This window comes from Piliocolobus tephrosceles, chromosome 1, assembly GCF_002776525.5.
Source record: "Piliocolobus tephrosceles isolate RC106 chromosome 1, ASM277652v3, whole genome shotgun sequence".
Lineage (NCBI taxonomy): Eukaryota > Metazoa > Chordata > Mammalia > Primates > Cercopithecidae > Piliocolobus > Piliocolobus tephrosceles.
This window is the reverse complement of record NC_045434.1, coordinates 170,597,742-170,622,030: the sequence shown is the minus strand read 5'-3', so window position 1 is coordinate 170,622,030 and position 24,289 is coordinate 170,597,742. Positions and strand designations below refer to the sequence as shown.

Here is a 24,289-nt window from a genome sequence, read left to right as displayed (position 1 = left end):
AAAAAAAAAAAAAAAAAAAAGAAAAGACTCCTGGCTCCTGTGTGGAGAAAGGATTGGAGGAGAGGAAGAAGAGATAGAGAAGAATTAGAAGATGATATAGGCTGGGTACGGTGGCTCACTCCTGTAATCCCAGCACTTTGGGAGGCTGAGGTGGGTGGATTGCTTGAGCCCAGGTGTTTGAGACCAGCTTGGGCAACAAGGTGAAACACCTTCTCTACAAGGAAAAAAAAAATTAGCTGGGTGTGGTGGCACGTGCCTGTAGTCCCAGCTATTCAGGAGGCTGAGGTGGGAGGAACACTTGAGCCTGGGAGGCAGAGGTTACAGTGACCCAAAATTGTGCCAGTGCACTCCAGCCTGGGCAACAGAGTGAGACCTTGTCTAAAAAAAAAAAAAAGAAGGTGATACAATATTGGGATGTATTGTAGAGGGCTGGATTGGGGTGGTTGATAGTAGAGATGAGGTTAAATGGAAGGCTTTGAGAGTTTGTTTTCTTTTTCAATTATGACCTCATGAAAGAAGATTTGAGAGTTATGAGACAGAAATGAGGGCACTTTGATTGATTGGATGGAAGAGAGGCAGGATCATGAGTTAGTTTTATACATGTTGAGTTTTGTTTTGTTTTTGAGACAGAGTCTCGCTCTGTTTGCCCAGGCTGGAGTGTAGTGGTGCAATCTTGGCTCACTGCAACCTCTGCCTCCCAGGTTCAAGCAATTCTTGCTGCCTCAGCCTCCCTAGTAGCTGGGATTACAGGCGTGTGCCACCACACCCAGCTAATTTTGGTATATTTAGTAGAGATGGGGTTTCACCGTGTTGGCCAGGCTGGTCTCGAACTCCCGACCTCATGTCATCCATCCGCCTTGACCTCCCAGAGTGCAGGGATTATAGGCGTGAGCCACCGCGCCCAGCCCATGTTGAGTTTTAAATGCTTGTAAGAAAGCCAGGTTGGAGATGCGCTGAGGGAGAGAGTGGAGAAAATGTGAAATAGCCCTTGCTGAGATGGGAGAGCAAGTCTACTGAGGAATCATTTCCTGCTCTTCCCTCTGCCTGGGACTTTGCCCCCAGATTCTTCACTTCACTGGGTCCTCTAATTCAAATCTCAGTTCTTGTATCAACTCCTTGAAGAGTTTTTTCAAGCTACTTAAGTTAAAGTAGAACCTCCTTTCCCAAAAATAACTTTCTCATTGTCACTGCTCTAATTTAAATGTGTCCCCTGGCATTCCTGTGTTGGAAACTTAACCGCAACACTGCGACAGTGTTGGGAAGTGGGGGCTAATGGAAAGTGTTTAGGCAGTCCCCTCGTGAACAGATCAACACCATCACCAAAAGGACTCGCTCACTTGTGCTCTTTGCCTTTCCACCCTGTGCTCTGTGATAAATAAGAAGACTCTCACCAGATGCTGGTGCTTGGATTTTGGAATTCCCAGCCCCTTAAAACTGTGAGAAAATAAATTTCTGTTATAAATTATGCAGTCTCTGGTATTCTGTTATAGTAGCACAAGATGCACTAAGACAACCACCCTCCTTTATTTTCTTAACACTTATCACCAGCTGAAACTATCTTCTTAACTTGGTTTTCTTAGGCAAAATATCTGTTCATATCCTTTGCCCATTTTTAAATTGGGTTGTCTTTTTATTGTTGAGTTGTATGAGTTCTCTATATATTCTCGATACTACACCCATACCCAGATATATATGATTTGCAAATATTTTCTCCCATTCTTTGGTTTGTCTTTTCACTGTCTTGATAGTGTTTTTTGTTTGTTTGTTTTTTAAAGACAGGGTCTTATTCTGTTGCCCAGGCTGTGGTGCAGTGGCACGATTATAGCTCTTCATAACCTCAAACTCTTGGGCTCAGGGGATCCTCCTGCCTCAGCGTGATAGTGTTCTTTGAAGTACAAATGTTTTTAATTTTCATGATGCCCAGTTTATTAATATTTCTTTTATTGCTTGTGCTTTTGGTATCATGTGATAATTGCTGATTCCAAGGTCACGAAGATTTGTACCTACATTTTTATCTAAGAACTTAATAGTTTTACCCTTTAAATTTAGGTGTTGGACCCATTTTGAGTTAACTTTTTTATATTGCATAGGGTAGGTATCCAGCTTCATTCTTTTATATATGATTTAAGCATCATTTGTTGGAAAGACTATTCCCTGTTGGATAGTCTTGGCACTCTTATAAAAAAAAATCACTTGATTTTGTATGTATGGGTTTATTTCTATACTTCCAACTCTATTCCATCGATCCTATGCATATCCTAATGTCAGTACCACAGTGTCTATTATTACTATGGTTTTGTATTACATTTTGGAATTGAGAAGGGTGAGTCCTCCAATTTTGTTCTTTTTTTGAAGATTGTTCTGGCTCTTCTGGGTCCCTTGCATAAGCACTGAATTTTAGCATCACCTTATCAATTTCTACAACAGAAAATGGTAGCTGGGATTTTGATAGGGATTATATTCAATCTGTAAATCAATTTTGGGAGTACTGCTATCTTAACAACATTAAGTCTTTCAATCTAAGAGCATGAGGTGTCTTTCTGTTTATTTAGGTCTTCTTTAATTTCCTTATGGTGTTTTGTAGTTTTAAGTGTACAAGTCTTACGCTTCTTTTATTAAATTTATTACTAAGTATTTTACCTTTTGATGCTATTATAAATGGAATTTTCTTAGTTATATCTCCAAATTTTTTAAATCTAAAAGTATAGAAATACAGTTAATTTTTGTTGTTGAATTTGTGTTTGAAACTTTGGCGAGCCCATTTATTAACTCTAATAGTTTGTTTTTGGTGTGGATTCCTTAGGATTTTCTTTTTTGTTGTTGTTTTTTGTTTTTGAGATGGAGTTTTGCTGTGTGGCCTAGGCTGGAGTGCACTGGCGCAGTTTCGGCTCACTACAACCTCCTGGGTTCAAGCGATTCTCTAGTCTCAGCCTCCCGAGTAGCTGGGACTACAGGCACCCAGCACTCCCAGCTAATTTTTGTGTTTTTAGTAGACATGGGGTTTCACCGTGTTGGCCAGGCTGGTCTTGAACTCCTGACCTCAAGTGATCCACCTGCCTCAGCCTCCCAAAGTGCTAGAATTACAGGTGTGATCTACTGTGCCCAGCCCCCTAGGATTTTCTATATGTAAGGTTCTGTCTTTCTATATGTAAGGCTTTTTTATATGTAAGGTTATGTCTTCTTCAAATAGAGATACTTTAAGCTCTTCCTTTCTAATCTAGATGCCTTTATTTCTTTTTCTTGCCTGATTTCTCTGGCTAGTACCTCTAGTACAGTGTTGAGTAGGAGTGGCAAGATAAGACATTTTTGTCTTGTTCTTAGGTATAAAGCTTTTAATTCTTCTTCATTACGTATGAGGTTACCTGTGGGCTTTACATAGATGCTCCTTATTAAGTTGAAGAAGTTCCCTTCTGTTTCTAGTTTGTTGAGTGGTTTTTTAATCATGAAGTGGTGTTAGATTTTTTAAAAGTACCTTTTCTGTGTCTTTTGAGATGATCGTGTGATTTTTGTTCTTTATTTTATTAATATGGTTTATTATATTGATTGTTTCTTATACATTGACTCAACCTTGTATTCTTGGGATAAATCCCACTTGGTCATAGTATATAATCCTTTTTATATGTTGCTGGATTTTGTTCGCTAGTATTTTGTTGAGAATTTTTACATCTGTATTAGAAATAGATACTGTTTTTTCCCTATGATTTTTTTTTTCTGGTTTTGGTATTAGAATAATACTAACTTTATAGAAAAAATTGGAAAGTGTTCCCTCTTCTATATTTTGGAAGAGTTTGTGAAGGTGTGTCGTTAATTCTTTAAATATTTGTTAGAACTCACTATCTGGGCCTGGACTTTTCTTTGTGAGAAGTTTTTTGATTACTAATTCAGTCTTTTTACTTATTTTATGTCTATGCAGATTTTCTGTTTTTTGTTTAGTCAGTGTTGACAGTTTATATCTTTCTTGGAATTTGTTGGTTTCATCTAATTTGTTGTTCATTGTATTTCCTTAGAGTATTTTTTGTTTTTGTAAGATTGGTAATAATGTTTTTTTCTTTCATTCCTGATTTTAGTACTTTGAATCCCCTTCTTTTTCCTTGGTCAGTCTAGCTAATGATTTATCAATTTTGCTGATTTTTTAAAGAACCAACTTTTGGCCATTCACAGTGGCACGTACCTGTAATCCCAGCACTTTGGGAGGCCGAGGCAGGTGGATTGCTTGAGCTCAGGAGTAGCCCAAGAACCCCTTCGGAGTAGAACATATGAGTTCGATATTTCTACTTCATGGGGGTAATCCTGTTTTGTCATCCAGCTGAAAAGACTGTAGCATTCATTTCAGAGTGGTCCTTTTTTAAGGTACTGGGCCTTGTAGCTGGAGGCAGAGAGAGTGACAGTTACTGGGCTGTAGACCACATACCTATTTGTGCCAATTTGCTTAAAAAAGGACATTTGTTAGCAGGTTTCAGAACATTGGTAAGGTAACACTCACTAGGAAGATTGCTGGCGTTATGTCAGCTACCTTCCTGTCATTACCAGAAGCTGCTAGGATTCATCAGAAATAACCTAATATTTGGTGAATGGCATTGGCTTAGACAGATTTGCTTTAGACTAGGATGTAGCTGAAGATCGCTGGCAGCTGGGACTTTCCTCCTCATCTCTCTGCTTCTCTTGCTGTGTAGGCTTGCTTTCTTCACATAGAAGGCCCAGGACCAGTGGCTTCTGTACCTCACAGCTTCAAGAGCAGATAGAAGGAGCTCTTCCCTTCACCCTGGTTGAAAAACTTCATGGGAGATGACTCTTACCTGCCCTGTGGGGTAGTGGGTCCTGTGATTGGTCAGCTTCCTTTGTCAGAAAAGCCTGTGTCTGGTGGAAGCAGTCACACCAGCTTCCCTATAGCCCCACATTAAAGCTGAGTGGGGAGAGTGAGGGAAAGGGCCCTGTGCTATTGTGAAAGAGGAGAATTTGATGCTATTAGAGCTCAGTTAAGGTCTGGGAGAATGATTTGCAGGACAGGCATTTCCAACTGTGCAACTCAGCCACATTTTATATATGTAACACTGGGTAACTTACTTGATATCCCTAGTGTACTTTCATTTGTAATATAGGAATTATTCTTACCATGCAAAAGCTTGTAAGGTTTACTGTATATAAAGTGCCTGTTACATAAGGGGGAGCAATGAGTGAGAATCTGCTGCTTCTGTTACTGTTATTATTAATGTTGCTATTACCCCTTTCTCCAAGTCCTCATATTTAACAGTGTTATTTTTCTAAAACACACCTTTAAGAATGCTATTGCCCTCTTTAGTAGCTCCCCATTAACTATTGAATAAAGTTAAATTTCCTTAACTCCATGTTTTTTTCAGACCCTTCAGGATCTGGTGCCCGTAATCTTCTTTTCAGCCTCGTTTTTTTAAATGTTTAATTTTAACTTTTTTGAAACAGTCTTACTTTGTTGCCCAGGATGGAGTGCAGCGGCGCCATCTCGGCTCACTGCAACCTCCGCCTCCCAGGCTCAAGGGAGGGATTCTCCTACTTCAGCCTCCCAAGTAGCTGGGATTACAGGCGTGCACCACCATGCCCAGCTAATTTTTGTTTTTTTAGTAGAGATAGAGTTTCACCATGTTTGCCAGGCTGGCCTTGAACTCCTGCCCACCTCGGCCTCCCAAAGTGTTGAGATTACAGGCGTGAGCCACTGTTCCTGGGCTTCAGTCTTATCTGTAAGTTCCTCTCTGCACCCTGTGCTCTTGTCTATACATCTACTCTCCTATGAATAGGAAAGTAAAGTTTTCTACATCTGTGCCTTTGCTGATGCTATTCCCTTGTCTTGGAATGGCCTTTCCCCCCACTACCTTCCCTCTCTTTTTATCAGATTTCTTTTTTCTTTCTTTCTTTTTTAAAGCCCCAGGTTGAAACTTGAAACCTGATCATTTCAGTTTGGCTTCCTTCCCTCACCTTTTTCCTTGACAGGAAGGAACCTTCTGGAGTCCACACTTATTTTTGCTCTATTACAATTGTTTACGTGTTAGTCTTTTTTATATTTTGCAAGAATCTAAGCCAATTGTTTTGTAGAATGTCACACATTCTGGATTTGTGTGATGATTTTCTAGTTGTATTTGTTTTAATTATTTTCAGTTATCTCTCTTAGTGTTTTCTTTTTTGTTGTTGGAAAAAGGGTCTTGCTCTGTTGCCCAGGTTAGAGTGCAATGGTGTTGTCATGGCTCACTGCAGCCTTGACCTCCTGGGCTCAAGCAGTCCTCCCACCTCTCAGCTTCCTGAGAGCTGGGACTATAGGTGTGTACTAACACACCTAGCTAATATTTTGTAGTTTTTGTAGAGATAGAGTTTTGTCATGTTGCCCAGGCTGATCTTGAACTCCTGAGCCCAAGCGACCCTCTTGCTTCGGACTCCGAAAGTGCTAGGTTAGGAAATTAGGAAACGATTAGGATTATAATTGGCCCTCTTAGTGTTTTTAAATTTGTAACCCTAATAGTTGTATTACACTGGGACCTGTCTTGCCTTTTTTCTGTTGACTGTAATTTTATTTTAAAAATTGTGTTATAGTAGAAGAGGATCAAGGATGAATATATTAGTTCTTACCTTTTTTGGGTTAATTTTGCATTCTAACCTCATCAGGGATTTTCAGATCTAATTATTATTTTTGTGTATTTCCTTTACACGTTTGAAGGGAAGATAAGTATAGGGTACAGTAAAAGGGCTACTAAATGCTTAAGGAATGTTTTCATCAACTGTTTTCTTTCACTAACTGTTATTAGTAAAGAACTGTTTTCAGTTCTGCTTAGTGTTGAGAAATTTTTTTCCTAAAATATATGAGTCCTGATATTTATAGGTAGAACAAAAAGAATACTCTCTTTAGTATCTCAGTAATCACTTCTGAACATGAATTTTACGGCTCAAGACTTTGGATATAGGGCATCTATGGTTTCAAGCGGGATAATCATCTTTAAAACATAATCATACAATATTATCTTGTTTTGCTGCTTTCTCACACAGGTGGAGTACAGGAAAATACCAGTTGTTCAAGTATTAAGTATTTGTTCAACTTCCATTATTTGAGGTGTTACTTTGTTGTATTGCACATGACTAATTTACTGTTAGGAATATTTACTGAATGTAAACATAGCACTTTTATATAACACAGGCTTTGCTTGGCTCAGTTTAGTAAGGGACACAGAAAGGTTAAGTTGCATTTCATCAGTAAATGTTTTTTGAGGACCTGATATGTACCAGACACTGTTCTGAGGCATAAGTCAGATACAGTTCCTACCCCCTAAGGAGTGTGTAGTCTTGTGGGTGAAGTAAACCAGTGATTATAACACAGGGTGATGCATACCACAACAGGGGAACACACAGAAACTCTGGGAGCCCAGGGTGGAAATCTAAATCAGACAGAGCTAAGGTAATTGGAATGACAATGAGGCAGAGCATTTGGGTCAAGAAAATTCCAAACTGAGGGACATTGGATGAGAAGTCACAGAAGCAAAAATGTTACCCAGGGAATTGCAGAGGTAAAGCTAAAGCAATACTTCTTGAGGTATGGTCTTCTGTTTGCCTTTGTCAGAATTATCTGGGGGCAGCCGGGTGCAGTGGCTCACGCTTGTAATTCTAGCACTTTGGGAAGCCAAGGTGGGTGGATCACCTGAGGTCAGGAGTTCGAGACCAGCCTGGCCAACATGGTGAAACCCCGTTGCTACTAAAAACACAAAAATTAGCTGAGCGTGGTGGCGGGCGCCTGTATTCCCAGCTACTCTGGAGGCTGAGGCAGGAGAATCGCTTGAACCCAGGAGGCGGAGGTTGCAGTGAGCCAAGATTGTACCATTGCACTCCAGTCCGGGCAACAGAGCGAGACTCCATCTCAAAACAAAACAAACAAACAAAAATAATCATCTGGGAGTGATTCTTAAACCTCCAGGTGATTCTTAGCCTTCTAGGTGATTCTCTGACTCCCTAAAGTATGAGAAACACTCGTACTTAAGGGAATGAAGAAGGAATGAAAATAATGATGCAATATATGTTACATTAAAGGTATGTGTAAAGTTCTGTGATTAGGTTAATTTATATAGACTGTATGACATTTTCATTTAAAATCTGTGTATTTTCCTGCCCATAAGTAATTTCTTTTTGGAAGGGGAGTTGGCAGAAGGGATGGGTATTACTGTAAATCTTGTCCTTTTATTCCCCAGATGATTCTAAAAACAATTTACCAGTCTGTTAATGTTTTATTCATTGAATGCTTTGTTTTTCTTTTAGTCCAAGGACAAAATGATGAGAGGCTCTCGCAGAGGATGTGTTAGACTCAGAGTGAGTATTTATTCATTTTTATGAAAATCAATTTTGACAGAAAGAAGAAAATTGTATTCTGATAGAATTATGGAAGTCTAAATTTAGTTTAGCTTCCTTACGTAATTGTAGGGGCAGGTATCTAAGTCTCAGAGAGAAAATGTGATTTCTCCAACTAACTGCTAGTCAATATCAGAACCAGGACTAGAAATCAGTTATTTTGGCCCATGATTCAATGTTGTGTTTATGACTTAATGCATGTACTGATTTTCTTAAACCTCTACTTTACAGACAAGAGACAAGGGCTGGAAATTAAATGAGTTATAGTGTTGGTGGTATATTAACAGTAGAAAAAATGGAAAAATCCCAACTGTTAGCTGCTGCTGCTTTGTTTTTCCTATTCAGCACATTTAATCATCGTATATATAGCAGTGCTGTCCAGTAGAAATACAATGTTAGCTGCATCTATAATTTAAGATTTTCTAGTAAGCCACATTTCAAAAGAAAAAAGAAACAGGCAAAATTAATGTTTTGTCTAGGTCAATATATCTGAAATATTATTATTTGAACATATAATTAATAAAAAATATTAAGATATTTTACAATCTTTTTTTCCATACTAACTATTCAAAATCCAGTGTGTCTTTTACACAAAGGGTACATCTCAATTAGGACTAGCTGTACTTCAGAGAAGGGGATCAATAGCCACACGTGGCTAGTGGCTGCCTTACAGTGCGTACCTATAGCTTCATGCTGCTTTCAATTTCCACCATTGTTCAAATAAGTAAAGGCAAGAATGCATGGCTAGGGATACAGTTTCTAATATTCCATTGTATATGAAGAAAAGTCGCTTCTATGATAACTAGGTTAATCAGCTTCTAGGAGCCTTTTCTTCAGGACCCTGTTGACTTCTTTCTTCCATCCTTTTTTTCTGCATCCTTGCTTTTGAAGATGTGAATATATTTGGTAAACATATTATTGCCATTATTAACAGTCCTTGATAGAATTGGGAAATAATGCTGAGAAAGACACCAAATTGTAATAGAAAAATCGTGGCACTGAGATAGGAGTAGGTATGGGAGATTTGCATACCTACTCTGGATGGAAGTGAGATAGGCCTGTTTCAAACAGATGGTATATATGTGATAGCACAAAGATTTTTCCCTAAAATTTTCCTTTGGTTTCTCTTTTGTCTGCTTCGTGTAATTACTTTTCTAAGCACTTGCTGTTGACCTCAGTCACCAGTCAGTCTGGTATTAACTGCTCTTTTGGCTTGAGATAGGTTCAGTAGTGAGACTTTGGCAGAACTGTCTTGAGAGAGCACTGCAGTTGAATTCCATCTGGATTTAGGCCACTGTTAATCCACTGGTTTTGTCTGTCTTTTTTTGTTTTTGCTTTTAAATATAGCTTAATTAATTGTTAACCCTTCTAACTACCACCTTAAGAAATAGAATTTTGCCAGCTGTACCTGAAGCCTGTCCACATGCCCCAGTTAAATAAATTACATCCCTTATGTGTCTCCTAAAGTGATCACTTCCTGTATTTGGTTATAACTTTTTTACCCAAATGTGCATCCCTAAGTCCTATAGTTTTCTTACCTATTTATTTAACTTGATGTCTTTTGTTTACAATTTGTCTTTTGAAGAATCTGGAGCAACTGGGTGCTGTAGCTCACGCCTTTAATCCCAACACTGGGAGGCCAAGCGAGGCAGAGGATCATTTGAGCCCAGTAGTTTGAGACCAGCCTGGGAAACATAGTGAGATCCCCATCTCTACAAAAAATTTAAAAAAATTATCTGGATGTGGTGACACATGCTTATAGTCCCAGCTACTTGAGAGGCTGAGGCAGGAGGATTGCTTGAGCCCAGGAAGTCAAGGTTGTAGTGAGCCGTAATTGTGCCACTGCCTTCCAGCCTGGGGGACAGAGTGAGACCCTGAGACCCTGTCTGAAAAAAAGAAAAGAAAAAAACAAAAGAATCCAGACCCTTTGACCTGTAAGAATTTTCCATAGTATAGATTTTACTGATTGCAACAGTGGTGCAGTTCGCTATATTCCTCTGTCCATTGTTTTTGCTGCAAATTGGCAGCTGAATCCAGAGACTGGATCAGACTTAGGTTTGATCCCTTTGGCAAGATTGTAGGTGGTGGTGTGTTCTTTTAGTAGGAAGAACATAATGTCTAGTTTTTGCCCTTTGTTGATATTAGCAGCTATTGACGTTCAGTGCCTACACCCATTAACTCATTGAGGGTTGCAAAATGATGACAGTCTATCATTTTGTTTTAATTTGTATCAGAAATAATTTTATAAGGAGACATTTCGTCTATTACTTGGTTTCCCAGTGGTGTAGTTAAAATAGGCAAGATGAGTGCTTGATTATTTCCTTTTATTTACCAAATTTTAAAGGTAATGAATTGGCTTCAAAAACAACCACTTATATATGTGTTTATATATATATTTCCAAAAGAATTGGAAGCAGGGACTGAAACAGATGCTTATATATCCATGTTCATAGAAGCATTATTTGCAATATTCACAGCAGCCAAGAGGTGGAAAGGATCCAAGTGTCCATCCACTGATGAATGGATAAAAAATGTGGTATATAAATACAGTCTATTAGTATTATTATTATTCAGTCTTATAAAGGAAGGAGATTCTGACACATGCTGCAACATAGATGAACCTTAAGGACACTAGACTAAGTGAAATAAGCCAGTTACAAAAAGACAAAAATGGTATGATTCCACTTATGTGGGATACCTAGAGTAGCCAAAATCAGAGACAGGAAGTAGAATGGTGGTTTCCAGGGTTCAGGAGTAGGGGAGATGGGGACTTAGTGTTTAATGAGTATGGAGTTTTCAGTTTGGAAAGATGAAAAAACTCTGGAGATGGATGGTGATGATGGTGATCATCACATCATGAACAATGTGAATGTCCTTAATGCCACTGAACTGTACACTTAAAAATGGTTAAAATAATAAATTTCATGTTAGTATGTTTTACCATACACATAAAAGCACCCATCCAGGAGTCCTCGTCCAGGTTCATTCAGGGCATTTGCAGAATTCAATTCCTTGTGGTTGTAGAACTGAGGCCCTGTTTTTTGTTGTTGTTGTTGTTGTTGTTGTTGGCTGTCAGTTGTGTTCTGCTTTCAGCTTCTAGTGGCTACACATATTCTTGGTCACGTGGCCTAGACCCCTCCATCTTCATGTCAGTGATGTGCATTGAATCCTTCTTGTGCTCTGAATCTTTCTGACTTCCCATTCTGCTATCAGCTACAGAAAATGCTCTGCTTTTAAAAGACCTCATGTGATAATATCAGATTAGGTCCACCAGATAATCTCCCTTTTGCCATGTAATATAACATAATTACTCCTGCGATATCATCATATTCAGTTTTCATCCATATTTAAAGGGGAGGAGATTATACAGGGGCAAGGGTCTGTGAGAGTCATTCTTAAAATTCTGCCTACTACACAGCATGACAGAGAAGAACCAATATACCTATGTTTGAATCCCATTGCTTTGTTGACTGGAAAAGGGAAGCTATCATAAGCTTCCTGAGCTTGAGTTTCCTCTTCTTTAAGGTGGAGATAATACTCTTCTTGCAGAATTTTGTGAGGATTAGGTCCTGGCACGTAGATGGAACTTATTACATAGAAGCATGTATGTGTGTGTTTGTCCCACTGTGTGCGCAGACGTGCATTTTACTAGGCTTTGTGGTATTTTCCAAAAATTAGACTGCCGAGGCTTCTTCGTCAAGAAATATCTGGAAGGTTTGTTTACAATACAGTTACCAAGTCAGCCTTCTAGATAGGCTGCTTTAGTGCAGTGTTCTCGAATCTTTATTTTTAAACAGATTATCCAGGTAATTATGTTGTGTAACCAAGAGGGACTACTGGTGTAGAAACAATCAGAGAGACCTGGGGCTGAATTTTACTCAGCTCTTCCCTTACTGACTCTGACATTGGGCAAATTTCTTAACTTTTATGAGGATACCATGATATAACTGGTAGGGTTGTTGTGAGGCTTAGCAATTATGTAGGTATAGGAAATGGTAACTGCTATGGATGACAACGATGATGACAATGATGATGATGAATATGGTGGTGATAGACACTGCATCTAGATTCCAAATGAGCTTAATGAGCTATCATTGACTGCACTACTGATCTTGCCCGTGCCCCATCCATCCCATCCTATATTTGAATCATGCTATGTTTCTTCCTGTTCCCTCACTGTGCTTCTTCATTCCTTATTGCTTCTGACTTTTTTTTTTCTTATATCATGGAAGTTCTGCACTCCCTATCTGATGAGCTCATTGCTTAAGAGACTTTTCAAATGCTACCTCATCTGTGAAGCCTTTTTGATCCACATACTTCTAACAGGTTTAATTCTTCCCCATCCTCTACTTTGTTTTTCCTTCTTCTCCCTCTCCTGCTTCTCCTCCCCCTCCTTGCTCTCCCCCCAACTTTTGACAGGATCTTGCTCTGTCACCCAGGCTGGAGTGCAATTATAGCTCACTACATCCCCAAATTCCTGGCCTCAAGCAATCCTCCTGCCTCAACTTCCTGAGTAGCTAGGATTACAGGTGTGCACCACCACACCCAGCTAATTAAAAAAATTTTTTTTTTTTTTTAAGAGATGAGATCTCACTGTGTTGCCTAGGCAGTCTTCCTAACTCAGTCTCCTAACTCCCGGCCTCAGGCAGTCCTCCTAACCCAGTCTCCCAAAGCATTGGAATTACAGGCACCAGCGACCATGCCTGGCCTATTTTTTTGTATTTGTAATTTAGAGCTGTGAAATTACTTGTTACATTGTATTACATGTTAATTTTTCTGTTTTCTCCACTTGGATAATAAGTTCTTATTCACTGTCACAATTGCCTGGCACATAATAAATACTCAAAAATGCTTATTGTTAATTTTATGTATTTATAAAAATAATCAGTAAATGTTGGGAAATTTGCCTTTACTATGGTTTGCATACAAAAGAACTATGGGAGTTACTTATCTTAAACATAATATGAGCCAGTGGTATGATATGTTTTCTAAAAAAACAAAGCAAAACACCTATGTGAATACAGGGTACATAAAAAGAGAATGGAGAAAGGAACCATAGAGGAAACCCAGATCAAGTGCTGTGCTAGATGATTTTCATACACATTCCCATCATAACCCTGGTAGGTAAATGCTTGTATTTCATTTTACAGATGATGAGACTGAGACTCAAACTACTCTTAGTAACTTATTAAGGTCACATAGAAATGGTGAATCTGAGATTGGACTTGGGTCTTATTTCAAAGCCCTGTTCAATTCTTAATGTTACTAGGCTCCCATTCCTCTGGACTAGAAGAGTGAATTCAGATATCCTAAGTTATTGTAAGGCAGTGTAAAACCAGTGGAGGAAAGCAGAAAAGTGAAAAACTTTCTTTGTGTTGGTTACGAAGTGTGTGCCACTAGATGGTGCCCTTTCCTTGATGAAGAAGTAAAATGCTGATTGGGTCCTGTGGTCTGATCCCTTCCCATGCTAGTCAAAAAGAAAACATTGGCATTTTCAGATAATATCTGGAAAATGGAGACATGACAACATTTGAGGCAGTGTGGCCCGGGCTTGGTGGCTCATACCTGTAATCCAGCACTTTGGGAGGCTGAGGCAGGAGGATCACTTGAGTTCAGCAGTTTGAGACCAGCCTGGGCAACATAATGAGACCTCTTCTCTACAAAAAAAAATGAACAAAATTAGCTGGCTGTAGTGGCTTACACCTCTAGTCCCAGCTACTTGGGAGGCTGAGGTGGGAGGATCACTTGAGTGCAGAAGGTCAGGGCTGCAGTGAGCTGAGATCATACTGCTGCACTCCAGCCTAGGTAACAGAGGAAGACCCTGTCTCAAAGAAAAAAAAAAAAAAAGTAGAGTGTAGTGGCAAAAACAAATACAGGGCATGTATATAATGAAATTCAGATTTGGATTCTGCCATATTCTGGCATTGTGACTTGAGGCAACTTTTCAGCTCTGAGCCCTACTTTCCATATCTGTGGGCTAGGCATCATGCCATTTACTCGTAGTATTGTGAGTACCAAATTTAGTTAGTAAAGTTTGAAACACAGTGTTTGGAGCTTGATAGGATCTAAATGAATGGTAGTTTTTTTTGTAATTCATAATTTCTGTTAATACAGATGAATCCCAGATGCTGAAGAATTCTAAAGGGCCTTAGGAATCACCAAGGAAAAATGAATTTTATTAAACAAAGTTTTAATGGTAAATGTATTATACATCTTTGAAAACTATTAATCCACATATGATTTAAAGTAACCCTCTTTTACTCCATCCAATGAAACTGAGTATTCCATTTACCTGTTGTACTAGGTATCAGAATTGAATGTGATTTCCTGAGGGGTGCATTATCTGTTCTCTTTTCTTTTAGTCTATCACGAGAGAGGTCAGTGGTGCACCATGACAGAATATTAATATTTTCAGTGATGACTTCTGTTAGTGCCCTATTTCATTGATACCATGACTTTTTTTTTTTTTTTCACAATTCTATAAGGTGTTAGTTTTAGGTTACTGTATAACCTTAAGAATGTCTTCCTTTTTCCCTCGGATCTGTATCCTGTAAGAACTTTTATCAATTGTCTTCTCATTTCACTGTGAAAAGTCACTCTGTTCATTCTGGCTTTTCTTGTTAATTCAGTAGCCTTTTTGTAAGCTCTTTCCCTTCTCTATGAATTTAATATTGAAAATATCCTCCCTTGGGCAAGATGTAAACATCTATTTAACCTCTGTGATTGGTACGTAGATGTCATTAGTGTTGTATTTTATGAATGTTTATACTGTTTCATAATTACAAATTAAAAATTAAATGAAAGAGAAAGTGATGCAAGAATATGTTCCAGGCAAGTGCTAACCATAAGAAAGCTGGGAAACAGAATTAATGTCAGACATAGCATACTAAGAAAATAAATTAAATTATTATGGAAAAAGAGAATACCAAAGACACAGTATCACATAGATAACATTCTTTGACAACAATGGAATAAATTAGAAATTCTAAAGGGCCCTTGACGAAACAGTAGCCACCCACCTCAGACACATACTTCTGAATGATTCACTGGTGAAAGTAGAAATCATAATAGAAATCGTGAAATATCTAAATCTGAACAATAATGAGAAAACCACATGTTAAAACTGCATCTATGGAAGCCTATGATTTATAATCTTAAATGAATATATTACAAGACAGATTGAGAATTAATGATCTAAGCATCACATTTTTAAAATTAGGAAAAGAAAAGTAATAGCAAAGGAAATAGAAAGAAGAAAATAACAAAAAGAATACACTAATGAAGTGGGAAATAAACAGTAGAGAGCATAAACAAACTGAACTGTGATTCTGTGAGAACAGAACAGTAATAAAATAAACCCCAGTTAGATTGGGAGGAAAAAAATAATATTAAGAATGGAAAAAAGAGAGAAAAGTACATAATAGTAGAGATGAAAAATTGGCAGGAAGCTACTGCAAATATATGTTGCCAATAAATTTGAAAGCTTACATGAAAAATGGATAATTTCTCAAAAAAGTATACATCAACAAAATTAGGCTATCAAAGAACTTGACAAGGTGATTCTAAAAGTCATTTAAAATTTGGGAAAGGGGAGAGATACTTTTAAAAAATAAGGTGTTGGTGGACTTGCCGCTCCAGATATTTAGGTTTTTAAATGGAACTATGGTAGTTAAAATGGTATGGTGGTGTTATAAGAGAAAGAAATAGATTAGTGGAATGGAAGAGAAAGCTGAAAAAACAGAACCATTTGGATTTGGGTCTTGGAATAAGCTGGAAATTTGGTATATGGTAGAGCATTACAAATCAGACATTATCACTTTGTAAATGAAGCTGGATCAATTGGGTGTCCATATGAAAAAAAGAATATTACTGTTTACTCAATGTGATACACAAAAACAAATTTCAGATGTATAAGAGGTATAAAATGAAATTTTAAACTTAGGAAAAAAGCATAGGTGATATCTTTATGATGTCAAGATAGAGCAGAAAGCATAAACCACAATGGCAAATATTTGTGGATTTGACAACATTCAGAATTTAAAACCTTTGAACAAAAAAAGATACCACAGTAAAAGAGAAAAGACAACTCACGGACAGAAGAGAAAATACTTACATTAATTGGCAAAGGATTAATATTCCATGTATATATAAATAACTCCTGCATATTAATAAAGAAGACAAAAAAATCCCCCCAAATGCATACAAATCACTAAAAAAGACAAAAGAATACTCAAAATGTAGACAAGTTACGTACTTTCAATTCGTGTAAGGGGGAACAAGAAGGTAAAATGTTGAATGCGAAAGCAAAGCAAATTGTTTACCAATCTGTTACTGACACCTAGGACAGTGCCTAAAAATTCAATAAATACTTGTTGAATCAATGAATGAATGATGCTAAAGTAGGTCCTCCATGCAGCGTCTTCTTTAGTGAGCAGGTTGAACCTCAAGCCATTCTGCTCCCTTCTATATTATTGATTCTCTCACTCCTCTCTAGACCATATGTTCCTCCAGGGCATAGACATGTTTTGTATCCCCTGGCTGTTACTGTTCTTGGCCCAGAATAGGTATTTAATAAGTTTGTTGAAGTAATTAGTGAATATTGTTTACTGTCACCATGTCCTGTTAAGAACAGGCTTTAAATCAGGGTTTGCAAGACCTAGTATTCTTCTCCCTTTTAGTTGTTGGACCTTTGGCAAACTTAAAAATTTTTTTTTTAAACTTGAGTCCCAGTTTCTTAATCTCTAAAGAAGAGTAATGACCTGTTCTGCCTAAATCTCAGGGACCATATTTAATTGCACCATGTGAAAGTAAGAAGACTTCCAGTGTCATTTAAGCAGTGATGAAAAGTATGTGGTTGTGGAGTTATAATGGGAATAGCTATGCTGTGTATTCTTAGCACTGTCTACATTCCTTTTAGGAGCCTATGAGCAATCTGTGTCCCAGAGGAGTCATCATTCTTTTTAATTATCTTTGGAACCAATTCACCAGCCTACTTTTCTCTTCTTTTTGCAAAGGGAGATTGGCCCCAAAATAGCCAGAATTCTGTTTCTTTCCTTTTTTTTTCCCCCTCAAGCCATGAGAGCAAAACTATCTTTCTGTCTTTGGCATCAGAATGATGATTCATGTCTGAAGTATGTCTGTGTGTATAGAAAAAAAAAAAAAAAGGAAAAGAGGGAAAGTCAGCATATTCTTCCAGTGGGACAAGATTGTGTAGCTCTAGTTTCTGTTTGGTGCCTTGATAGTGTGACCCAGGAGCAATAGGCACCTTGGTGACCTCATGTACTGATAGAACTTTAAGAAGTTGACCATCGGAAACCTTCAGAAAAAAATCATGAGAGGTCACTGAAAGATATATATGTTTATTATGTTGGCATAATGGGGGTCATAAAAGTGGAGTTGAAAGAAAAACATTGATATTTTTGTGGGTTAGTATAACAAATAACTTTTCTTAACAACAGAACACCATTTCATATATATATTATCAAAGGGATTTTTGCTGTACCAGATATAAACAAAAAAGTACTCTAGACCCAGATAAAGGGAGAGGAAGGATGTCTCAGGCAGAGGGAACATGTGCAAAAAATGGTGGTAGGAGAGAACTTGGGGCAATTGGTAAACCTGAAGCTATTTAAGTGTAGAATAGAGAGGTAGGCATGGAGCAAATCACTAAGGACCTTGTAGGCTAGGCTGTGGCGGAGAGTGACCACATCCCTTAAACCAGAAGTGCTTGAGAATGAAAGGGGAATCTATTCATTATTGAGTCAGGACAACAGGAATAATCCAGGATTGTTCCAGGCAAACCAGGTCGTATGGTCACCTTGTGTAAAGGTCACCTTGATGTGGTAACATATCCTTCAAGGAATGGAAGATTAAAATAAATTATAAACTAAGGATTGGACAGCTGAATAATCTTGACTAAAAGGGAGTGAGAGAGGCTAGCCAATTGCTAGATGAGGACATGGAATTGAGAAGGGCTGTTGCTAAAGAGTGTAAAGACTTGAGTCTTGAGTATGTGTAAATGCAGTTGGGAAAAAGAGAGAAAGAGAGAGAGAGGAGAAGAGAAATAGAGACCAAGAAGAGAGAGACAGAGATTGAAAATTGTCAGGGATATGGAGCATGAGTGTGGAAGGACTGGGTTTTAGATAGAAGAATGGATGCCTTTTTCATTATGATAAGTGGAAAGGAAGCACGCTGGGTTTAGATGCAAGTGAGTCTTCAGGTGGGAGGGCATAGCAGGAAGGTTTAGAATTTTTACCCAATGACTGCTTTTGTTGTTGGGAGTCCTAGCCAATGAATAAAGCAATAAAAGACATACAAGGTATAAGGCTTGGAGTAGAAGTAATAAGACTATTATTCACAGCAACTTAATTGAGCATATGGAAAATCCAAAAGAATCTACAGATATAGCTATTAGAATTGAGAGTTGAATCTAGCAAGATAACCGGATACAAAGTTATTATATAAAAATCAATGATATTTCTTTTTTTTTTTTTTTTTTTTTGAGGCAGAGTCTCACTCTGTCGACTGGGATGGAGTACTGTGGCCGGATCTCAGCTCACTGCAAGCTCCGCCTCCCGGGTTCACGCCATTCTCCTGCCTCAGCCTCCGAAGTAGCTGGGACTACAGGCGCCCGCCACCTCGCCCGGCTAGTTTTTGTATTTTTTAGTAGAGACGGGGTTTCACCGTGTTAGCCAGGATGGTCTCGATCTCCTGACCTCGTGATCCGCCCGTCTCGGCCTCCCAAAGTGCTGGGATTACAGGCTTGAGCCACCGCGCCCGGCCTATCAAAAGATATCATTATGTGAGTGCAAAAGCAGGCAACAGAGTAGAAGTAGATACTTGCTTAATTTATAACCATTGAAGGGCTCCTACCCATGATATAGAAAGAACTCCTACAAGTAATGAGAAAAAGATAGTCCAGTCTTGTCAATGGATAAGAAACAAACTATTTCACAAAAGAGGATATTCAAATGGTCAAAAACCATGAAAAGATAACCTTGTCAGTTATTAGGGAAGTGGAAATTAAAACCAGTATGAAATGTCACTGTTTACTTGCCGAGAATAACTAAGGTGAAAAAGTGTTAGTGAATTAGTGGAACAGTTGAAACTGTCGTATACCGCTGATGGGAGTATAGTTGACACAACCACTTTTGAGGACCATTTGATAGTATCTCCTAAAACTGATATATGCGTATCCTCTGACCAAGGAAATTTACTCTCCTAGATCTGTATTTAATATAAATACATGTATAACAACAGATATGAATAAGAATATTCATAGGAGCTTTATTCTAATAATGTAAAACGGAAAAGAACATAAATGTCCATCCACAATGGAATTGATAATTGTGGATCTTTAAGAAGAATGATATATATAGCAATAAAAATGAACAAACTACTGTTTCATGCAACAATATGGATGAATCTTACAAACATGGTGCATGAAAGAAGCCAGACACAAAGAAAAATAAGTGGTATGAGTCCGTTTGTATAAAATTCAGACAGGGCCAGGCATGATGACTCACACCTGTAATCTCAGCACTTTGAGAGGCTGGGATGGGTGGATCACTTGAGGCCAGGAGTTTGAGACCAGCTTGGTCAACATGGTGAATGCTGTCTCTACTGAAAATACAAAAATTAACTGGGTGTGTGGTGGTGCATGCCTGTAATCCCAGTTACTTGGGAAGCTGAGGCACAAATATCCCTTGAGCCTGGGAGGCAGAGGTTGCAGTGAGCTGAGATCACGCCACTGCAGTCCATCCTTTGCGACAGAGTGAGACTCTGTCTCAAAAATAAATAAATAAATAAATAAGTAAATAAGTTCAAAGACTAAACTAATTTAATATATTAGAGCTAAGGATAGTATTTATCTTTGGAATGGAGGGTTGGGTTAATGATTAGGAAGTGTTACAAGGGGAGCTTTTCTGTTCATTGAGCTTGTACACTTATGATTTGTATATATGTTACATTTCAGTGTAGTGTTATTTTCAGATGAGATAGTATGTGTAAAATGCTTAGTATAATGCTTTACTCATGAAAATGAGTTCAGTTCAATAGCTGGCAGCATTAACTATTTACTGTGGTTTAGTGCTCTGTGATGATAAGATTCACGGCAGTGTTATCCAACAGAACTTTCTGCAGTGATTAAAATGTTCTGTATTTGTGCTGTTCAGTTTCACAGTCAGCCACAAGTGGCTGTTGAACATTTGAAATATGACTAGTGTGACTGAGGGACTTATTTGATTTATTTATTTATTTTTGAGAGAGAGTTTCGCTCTTGTTTCCCAGGCTGGAGTGCAATGGCGCAGTCTCGGTTCACAGCAACCTCCAACTCCTGGGTTCAAGCGATTCTCCTGCCTCAGTCTCCCAAGTAGCTGGGATTATAGGCATGCGCCACCATGCCCAGCTAATTTTGTATTTTTAGTAGAGATGGGGGTTTCTCCATGTTGGTCAGACTGGTCTTGAACTCCCGACCTCAGGTGATCTGCCAGCCTTGGCCTCCCAAAGTGGTGGGATTACAGGCGTAATCGCACCCAGCCTGAGGGACTTATTTTAAATTTTTGCTTAACTTTAATTAGAACTTAAATACCCAGTATGTGGCCAATGGCTATTGTATTGGACAGTGTGGGTGTAGGGTTTTTGTCATAGGAAATGACTGACGGAGAATAGCAATGTAGTTCATTTGAGTCATTCAACAAATCAAGAAACTGAGAGACCAGAGCATCAGATCAATTGTGCATATATACATTGAAGAATGCTCAGGATCGTGACAAGACCTGATTGGAGTAGGAGACTTAGCTAGGTTCAAGTCTTCAAAGAGCCTTTGGTTAGAGAGGGGAAAGTGCAAAGGCCCAGAAAGTAATGTTTTCTTCCATATAGACTATCTAAAGTACGCAGAGAGAAATGTTTCTGTAGCAGCAACAGGGAAACAGGTGCTCCAGAGAAATGTTTTGTATTTATTTATTTATTTATTTTAAGAGTCTCGCTCTGTCACCCAGGCTGGAGTGCAGTGGTGCGATCTTGGCTCATTGCAATCTCTGCCTTGAAGCGATTCTGCTGCCTCAGCCTCCTGAGTAGCTAGGATTACAGGCATGCGCCACCATGCCCGGCTAATTTTTGTATTTTCAGTAGACACAGGGTTTCAACATATTGACCAGGCTGGTCTCGAACCCCTAACCTCAGGTGATCCACCCTCCTCGGCCTCCCAAAGTGCTAGGATTACAGGCGTGAGCCACTGCACCTGGCCTCCAGAGAAGTTCTGTACAACAAAACTAGAGTAGTAATGTGGTCATTGGAGATCTGTGAGAGAGAAGTTTGGTGCAGTGAGAGGAAGGAAGCTGGCTTGCAGGAGTGGATGAAAGGTTAAGGTATAGCCAATTTTCAAAAAGCTCCTCTCTGAAAACAATGTGAGGGGAGGTGGTAGCTAGAGGGAGATGTGGGATTTTGCTTTTGTTTAACAAATGGTGAGAAATAGAGCTTGAGGAGTGACCTTAAAAAGTGAAATTGCTTGATGTTTTTAAAAATTTTAAATATTAAAATAATTGTGTTAAAATTAAAAAATTTTAAATAAGTTCCTCAGTCATGCTAGTCATATTTCAGATGTTCATTAGCCACTTGTGGCTAGTGACTATTAAACTGAACAGCACAAATACAGAACATTTTAATCACTGCAGAAGGTTCTGTTGAGTAACACTGCCGTTGATCTTGTCATCACAGAGCACTAAACTACAGTGAATAGTTAATGCTGCCAGCTGTTGCACTGAACTCTTTTCATGAGTGAGGTGTGTGGAAGAAATGTTGAAGCTGAATTCATATGGTGTCTCTGTGAGGAGGGGCAGAAGGAAGCTGGGTGACGATAGTGGAAATGTTGGTTGGGCCAGATTTTGAACAGCCTTGAATGACATTATGAAGTAATGCTGACTTTATCTGTTAGTTCATAGACAGCCAAGGAAGGTTTTAAACATGTGAGTCTCCAATAAGAGTCTGTGCTTTAGAAATACTACTCCAGCAATAGCAAGGGCTGTGAACTAACTGTAAAGTGTCCAGACTGAAGGCAGACAGATTGTTATCAAACAAGAAACAGTGAAAGCCTGAATTACAGAAGTAGCAGAGAGAATGGAGACGAGTTGATGAACTTCAGAGTTGAGAGGTAGAATGAGCACAACCTATGGTGATGGAACAAGGGGAAGTTGTGCAGACCTGGAGGTTTCTACCGGAGTTGACTAGGAGACTTGGTGAGCTTACATTTGGGTTCTTAATTAAGGAACTCGAAAGAATAAGCATTTGAGAGTGGAGTGAGTTGCAACAGCTTTGTTGAGATATGATACACATACTATGCAATTTATCCACTTGGAGTATACAATTTATGTTTTTGGTATATTCACAGAGTTGTTCAACCGTCATCATAGTCAATTTTAGAATGTTGTCATCACCTTGTAAAAAACCTGGTATACCCATTAGCAGCCGTTCCCCATTTCACCCCAACCCTCCCAGCACTAAACAACCACTAATCTACTTTCAGTCTATGAATTTGCCTATTCTGGACATTTTTTTGTAAGTAGAATCATGTAACATCTGATCCTTAGTGACTAGCTTCTTTCACTTAGCGTACTGTTTTCAAGGTTCATCCAGATAGAGATAACTTTTCGCCTTGTATTATAGTCACCTCTTTGTGTTTTATCTCCTGTACTGGATATAAGTGCCTTGAAGGCATATATTCCAGAGCTGTATATAAGTGCCTTGAAGGCATATATTCCAGAGCTGTATATAGCATATATTTTGGTATTTAGTTATGACTCAGAAAATATTTGATACGTCACAAGTTAGAAGGTTAACTCAGTTAACCACAAATTAGGTTAACCAGAATGAGCTGTTTCTGCACGTGCTTACTCACTGAAGTATGTCTGTATTTGTTGTCATGGAATAGCTAGGTACCATGCCAATGGTGATCTGGTACTGGATCTGCTGTTAACTCTTTGTGTGACCTTGGGCAAGTCATTATACTCTCTGGAGACACTTTCCATATTTGAAAATGGAGATAAAATTTCGTACCCCATCTGACACTGAGGAATAAGTAAAGTAATTCAAGTAGATAGAATTTGGGTAGAGTTGGGGTTCATCCAGATAGGGGAAGAAATGAATGATCCTATTCCCTAATATTCCTGGTATAGGAATAGTCCCCGTATGTAGCCTTTTTTCATGGGATTAGGTATATTGTCACCTTGAGTCATTTCAACTCCCATTGTCAAGGCCTGTGGTTTTATCCACGGCATACTGCTTCTCTTGTCACCAACCTGAGACATTTGACCTATTCTGTGTTCTCTAGTCTTTCTTTCTGGAATACTTAAGATGCTTATTTCTTAAGGACATTGACAAGTAGATTCCCTATTTAGCTTAGTTTTCTGTCTCTTCCCTTAATTCCTATTGTCTTCACAGAATGCATATAGTTGAATATTAAGAAAAGGGGGCCAGGTGTGGTGGCGCACTCCTATAATTCCAGCACTTTGGGAGACTGAGGCAGGCAGATCACTGGAGGTCAGGAGTTCGAGACCAGCCTGGCCAACAAGGTGAAACCCCATCTCTACTAAAAATACAAAAATTAGCCAGGTGTGGTGGCACATGCCTGTAATCCCAGCTACTTGGGAGGCTGAGGCAGAAGAATTGCTTGAACCTGGGAGGTGGAGGTTGCAGTGAGCTGAGATTGTGCCACTGCACTCCAGCCTGGGTGACAGCCTCTGTCTTAAAGAAACAAAACAAAACAAAACAAAAATTAGCCAGATGAGGTGTTGTGAGCCTGTAGTCCCAGCTACCTTGGAGGCTGAGGTAGGAGCATTACTTAAGCCCAGAAAGTTAAGGCTTCGGTGAGCTCTGACAGTGTCACTGTATTTCAGCCTGGGAGACAGAGCAAGACGCTGTCTCAGAAAAAAAAAAAAAAAAA

At 38.8% G+C, this 24,289-nt stretch overlaps 1 protein-coding gene across 4 annotated transcripts in view; it reads left to right on the top strand.

Annotated features, from left to right (window-relative positions):
- OSBPL9 (oxysterol binding protein like 9) overlaps nt 1-24,289 on the top strand; it is a 167,941-nt gene that overhangs the window by 29,364 nt on the left and 114,288 nt on the right. For all 4 annotated transcript variants that reach the window (XM_023188787.2, XM_023188779.2, XM_023188822.2 and 1 more), the window contains exon 2: nt 8,263-8,313. In XM_023188787.2, coding sequence (XP_023044555.2) covers nt 8,263-8,313 — 51 coding nt within the window. The remainder of the gene's footprint in view (nt 1-8,262; nt 8,314-24,289) is intronic.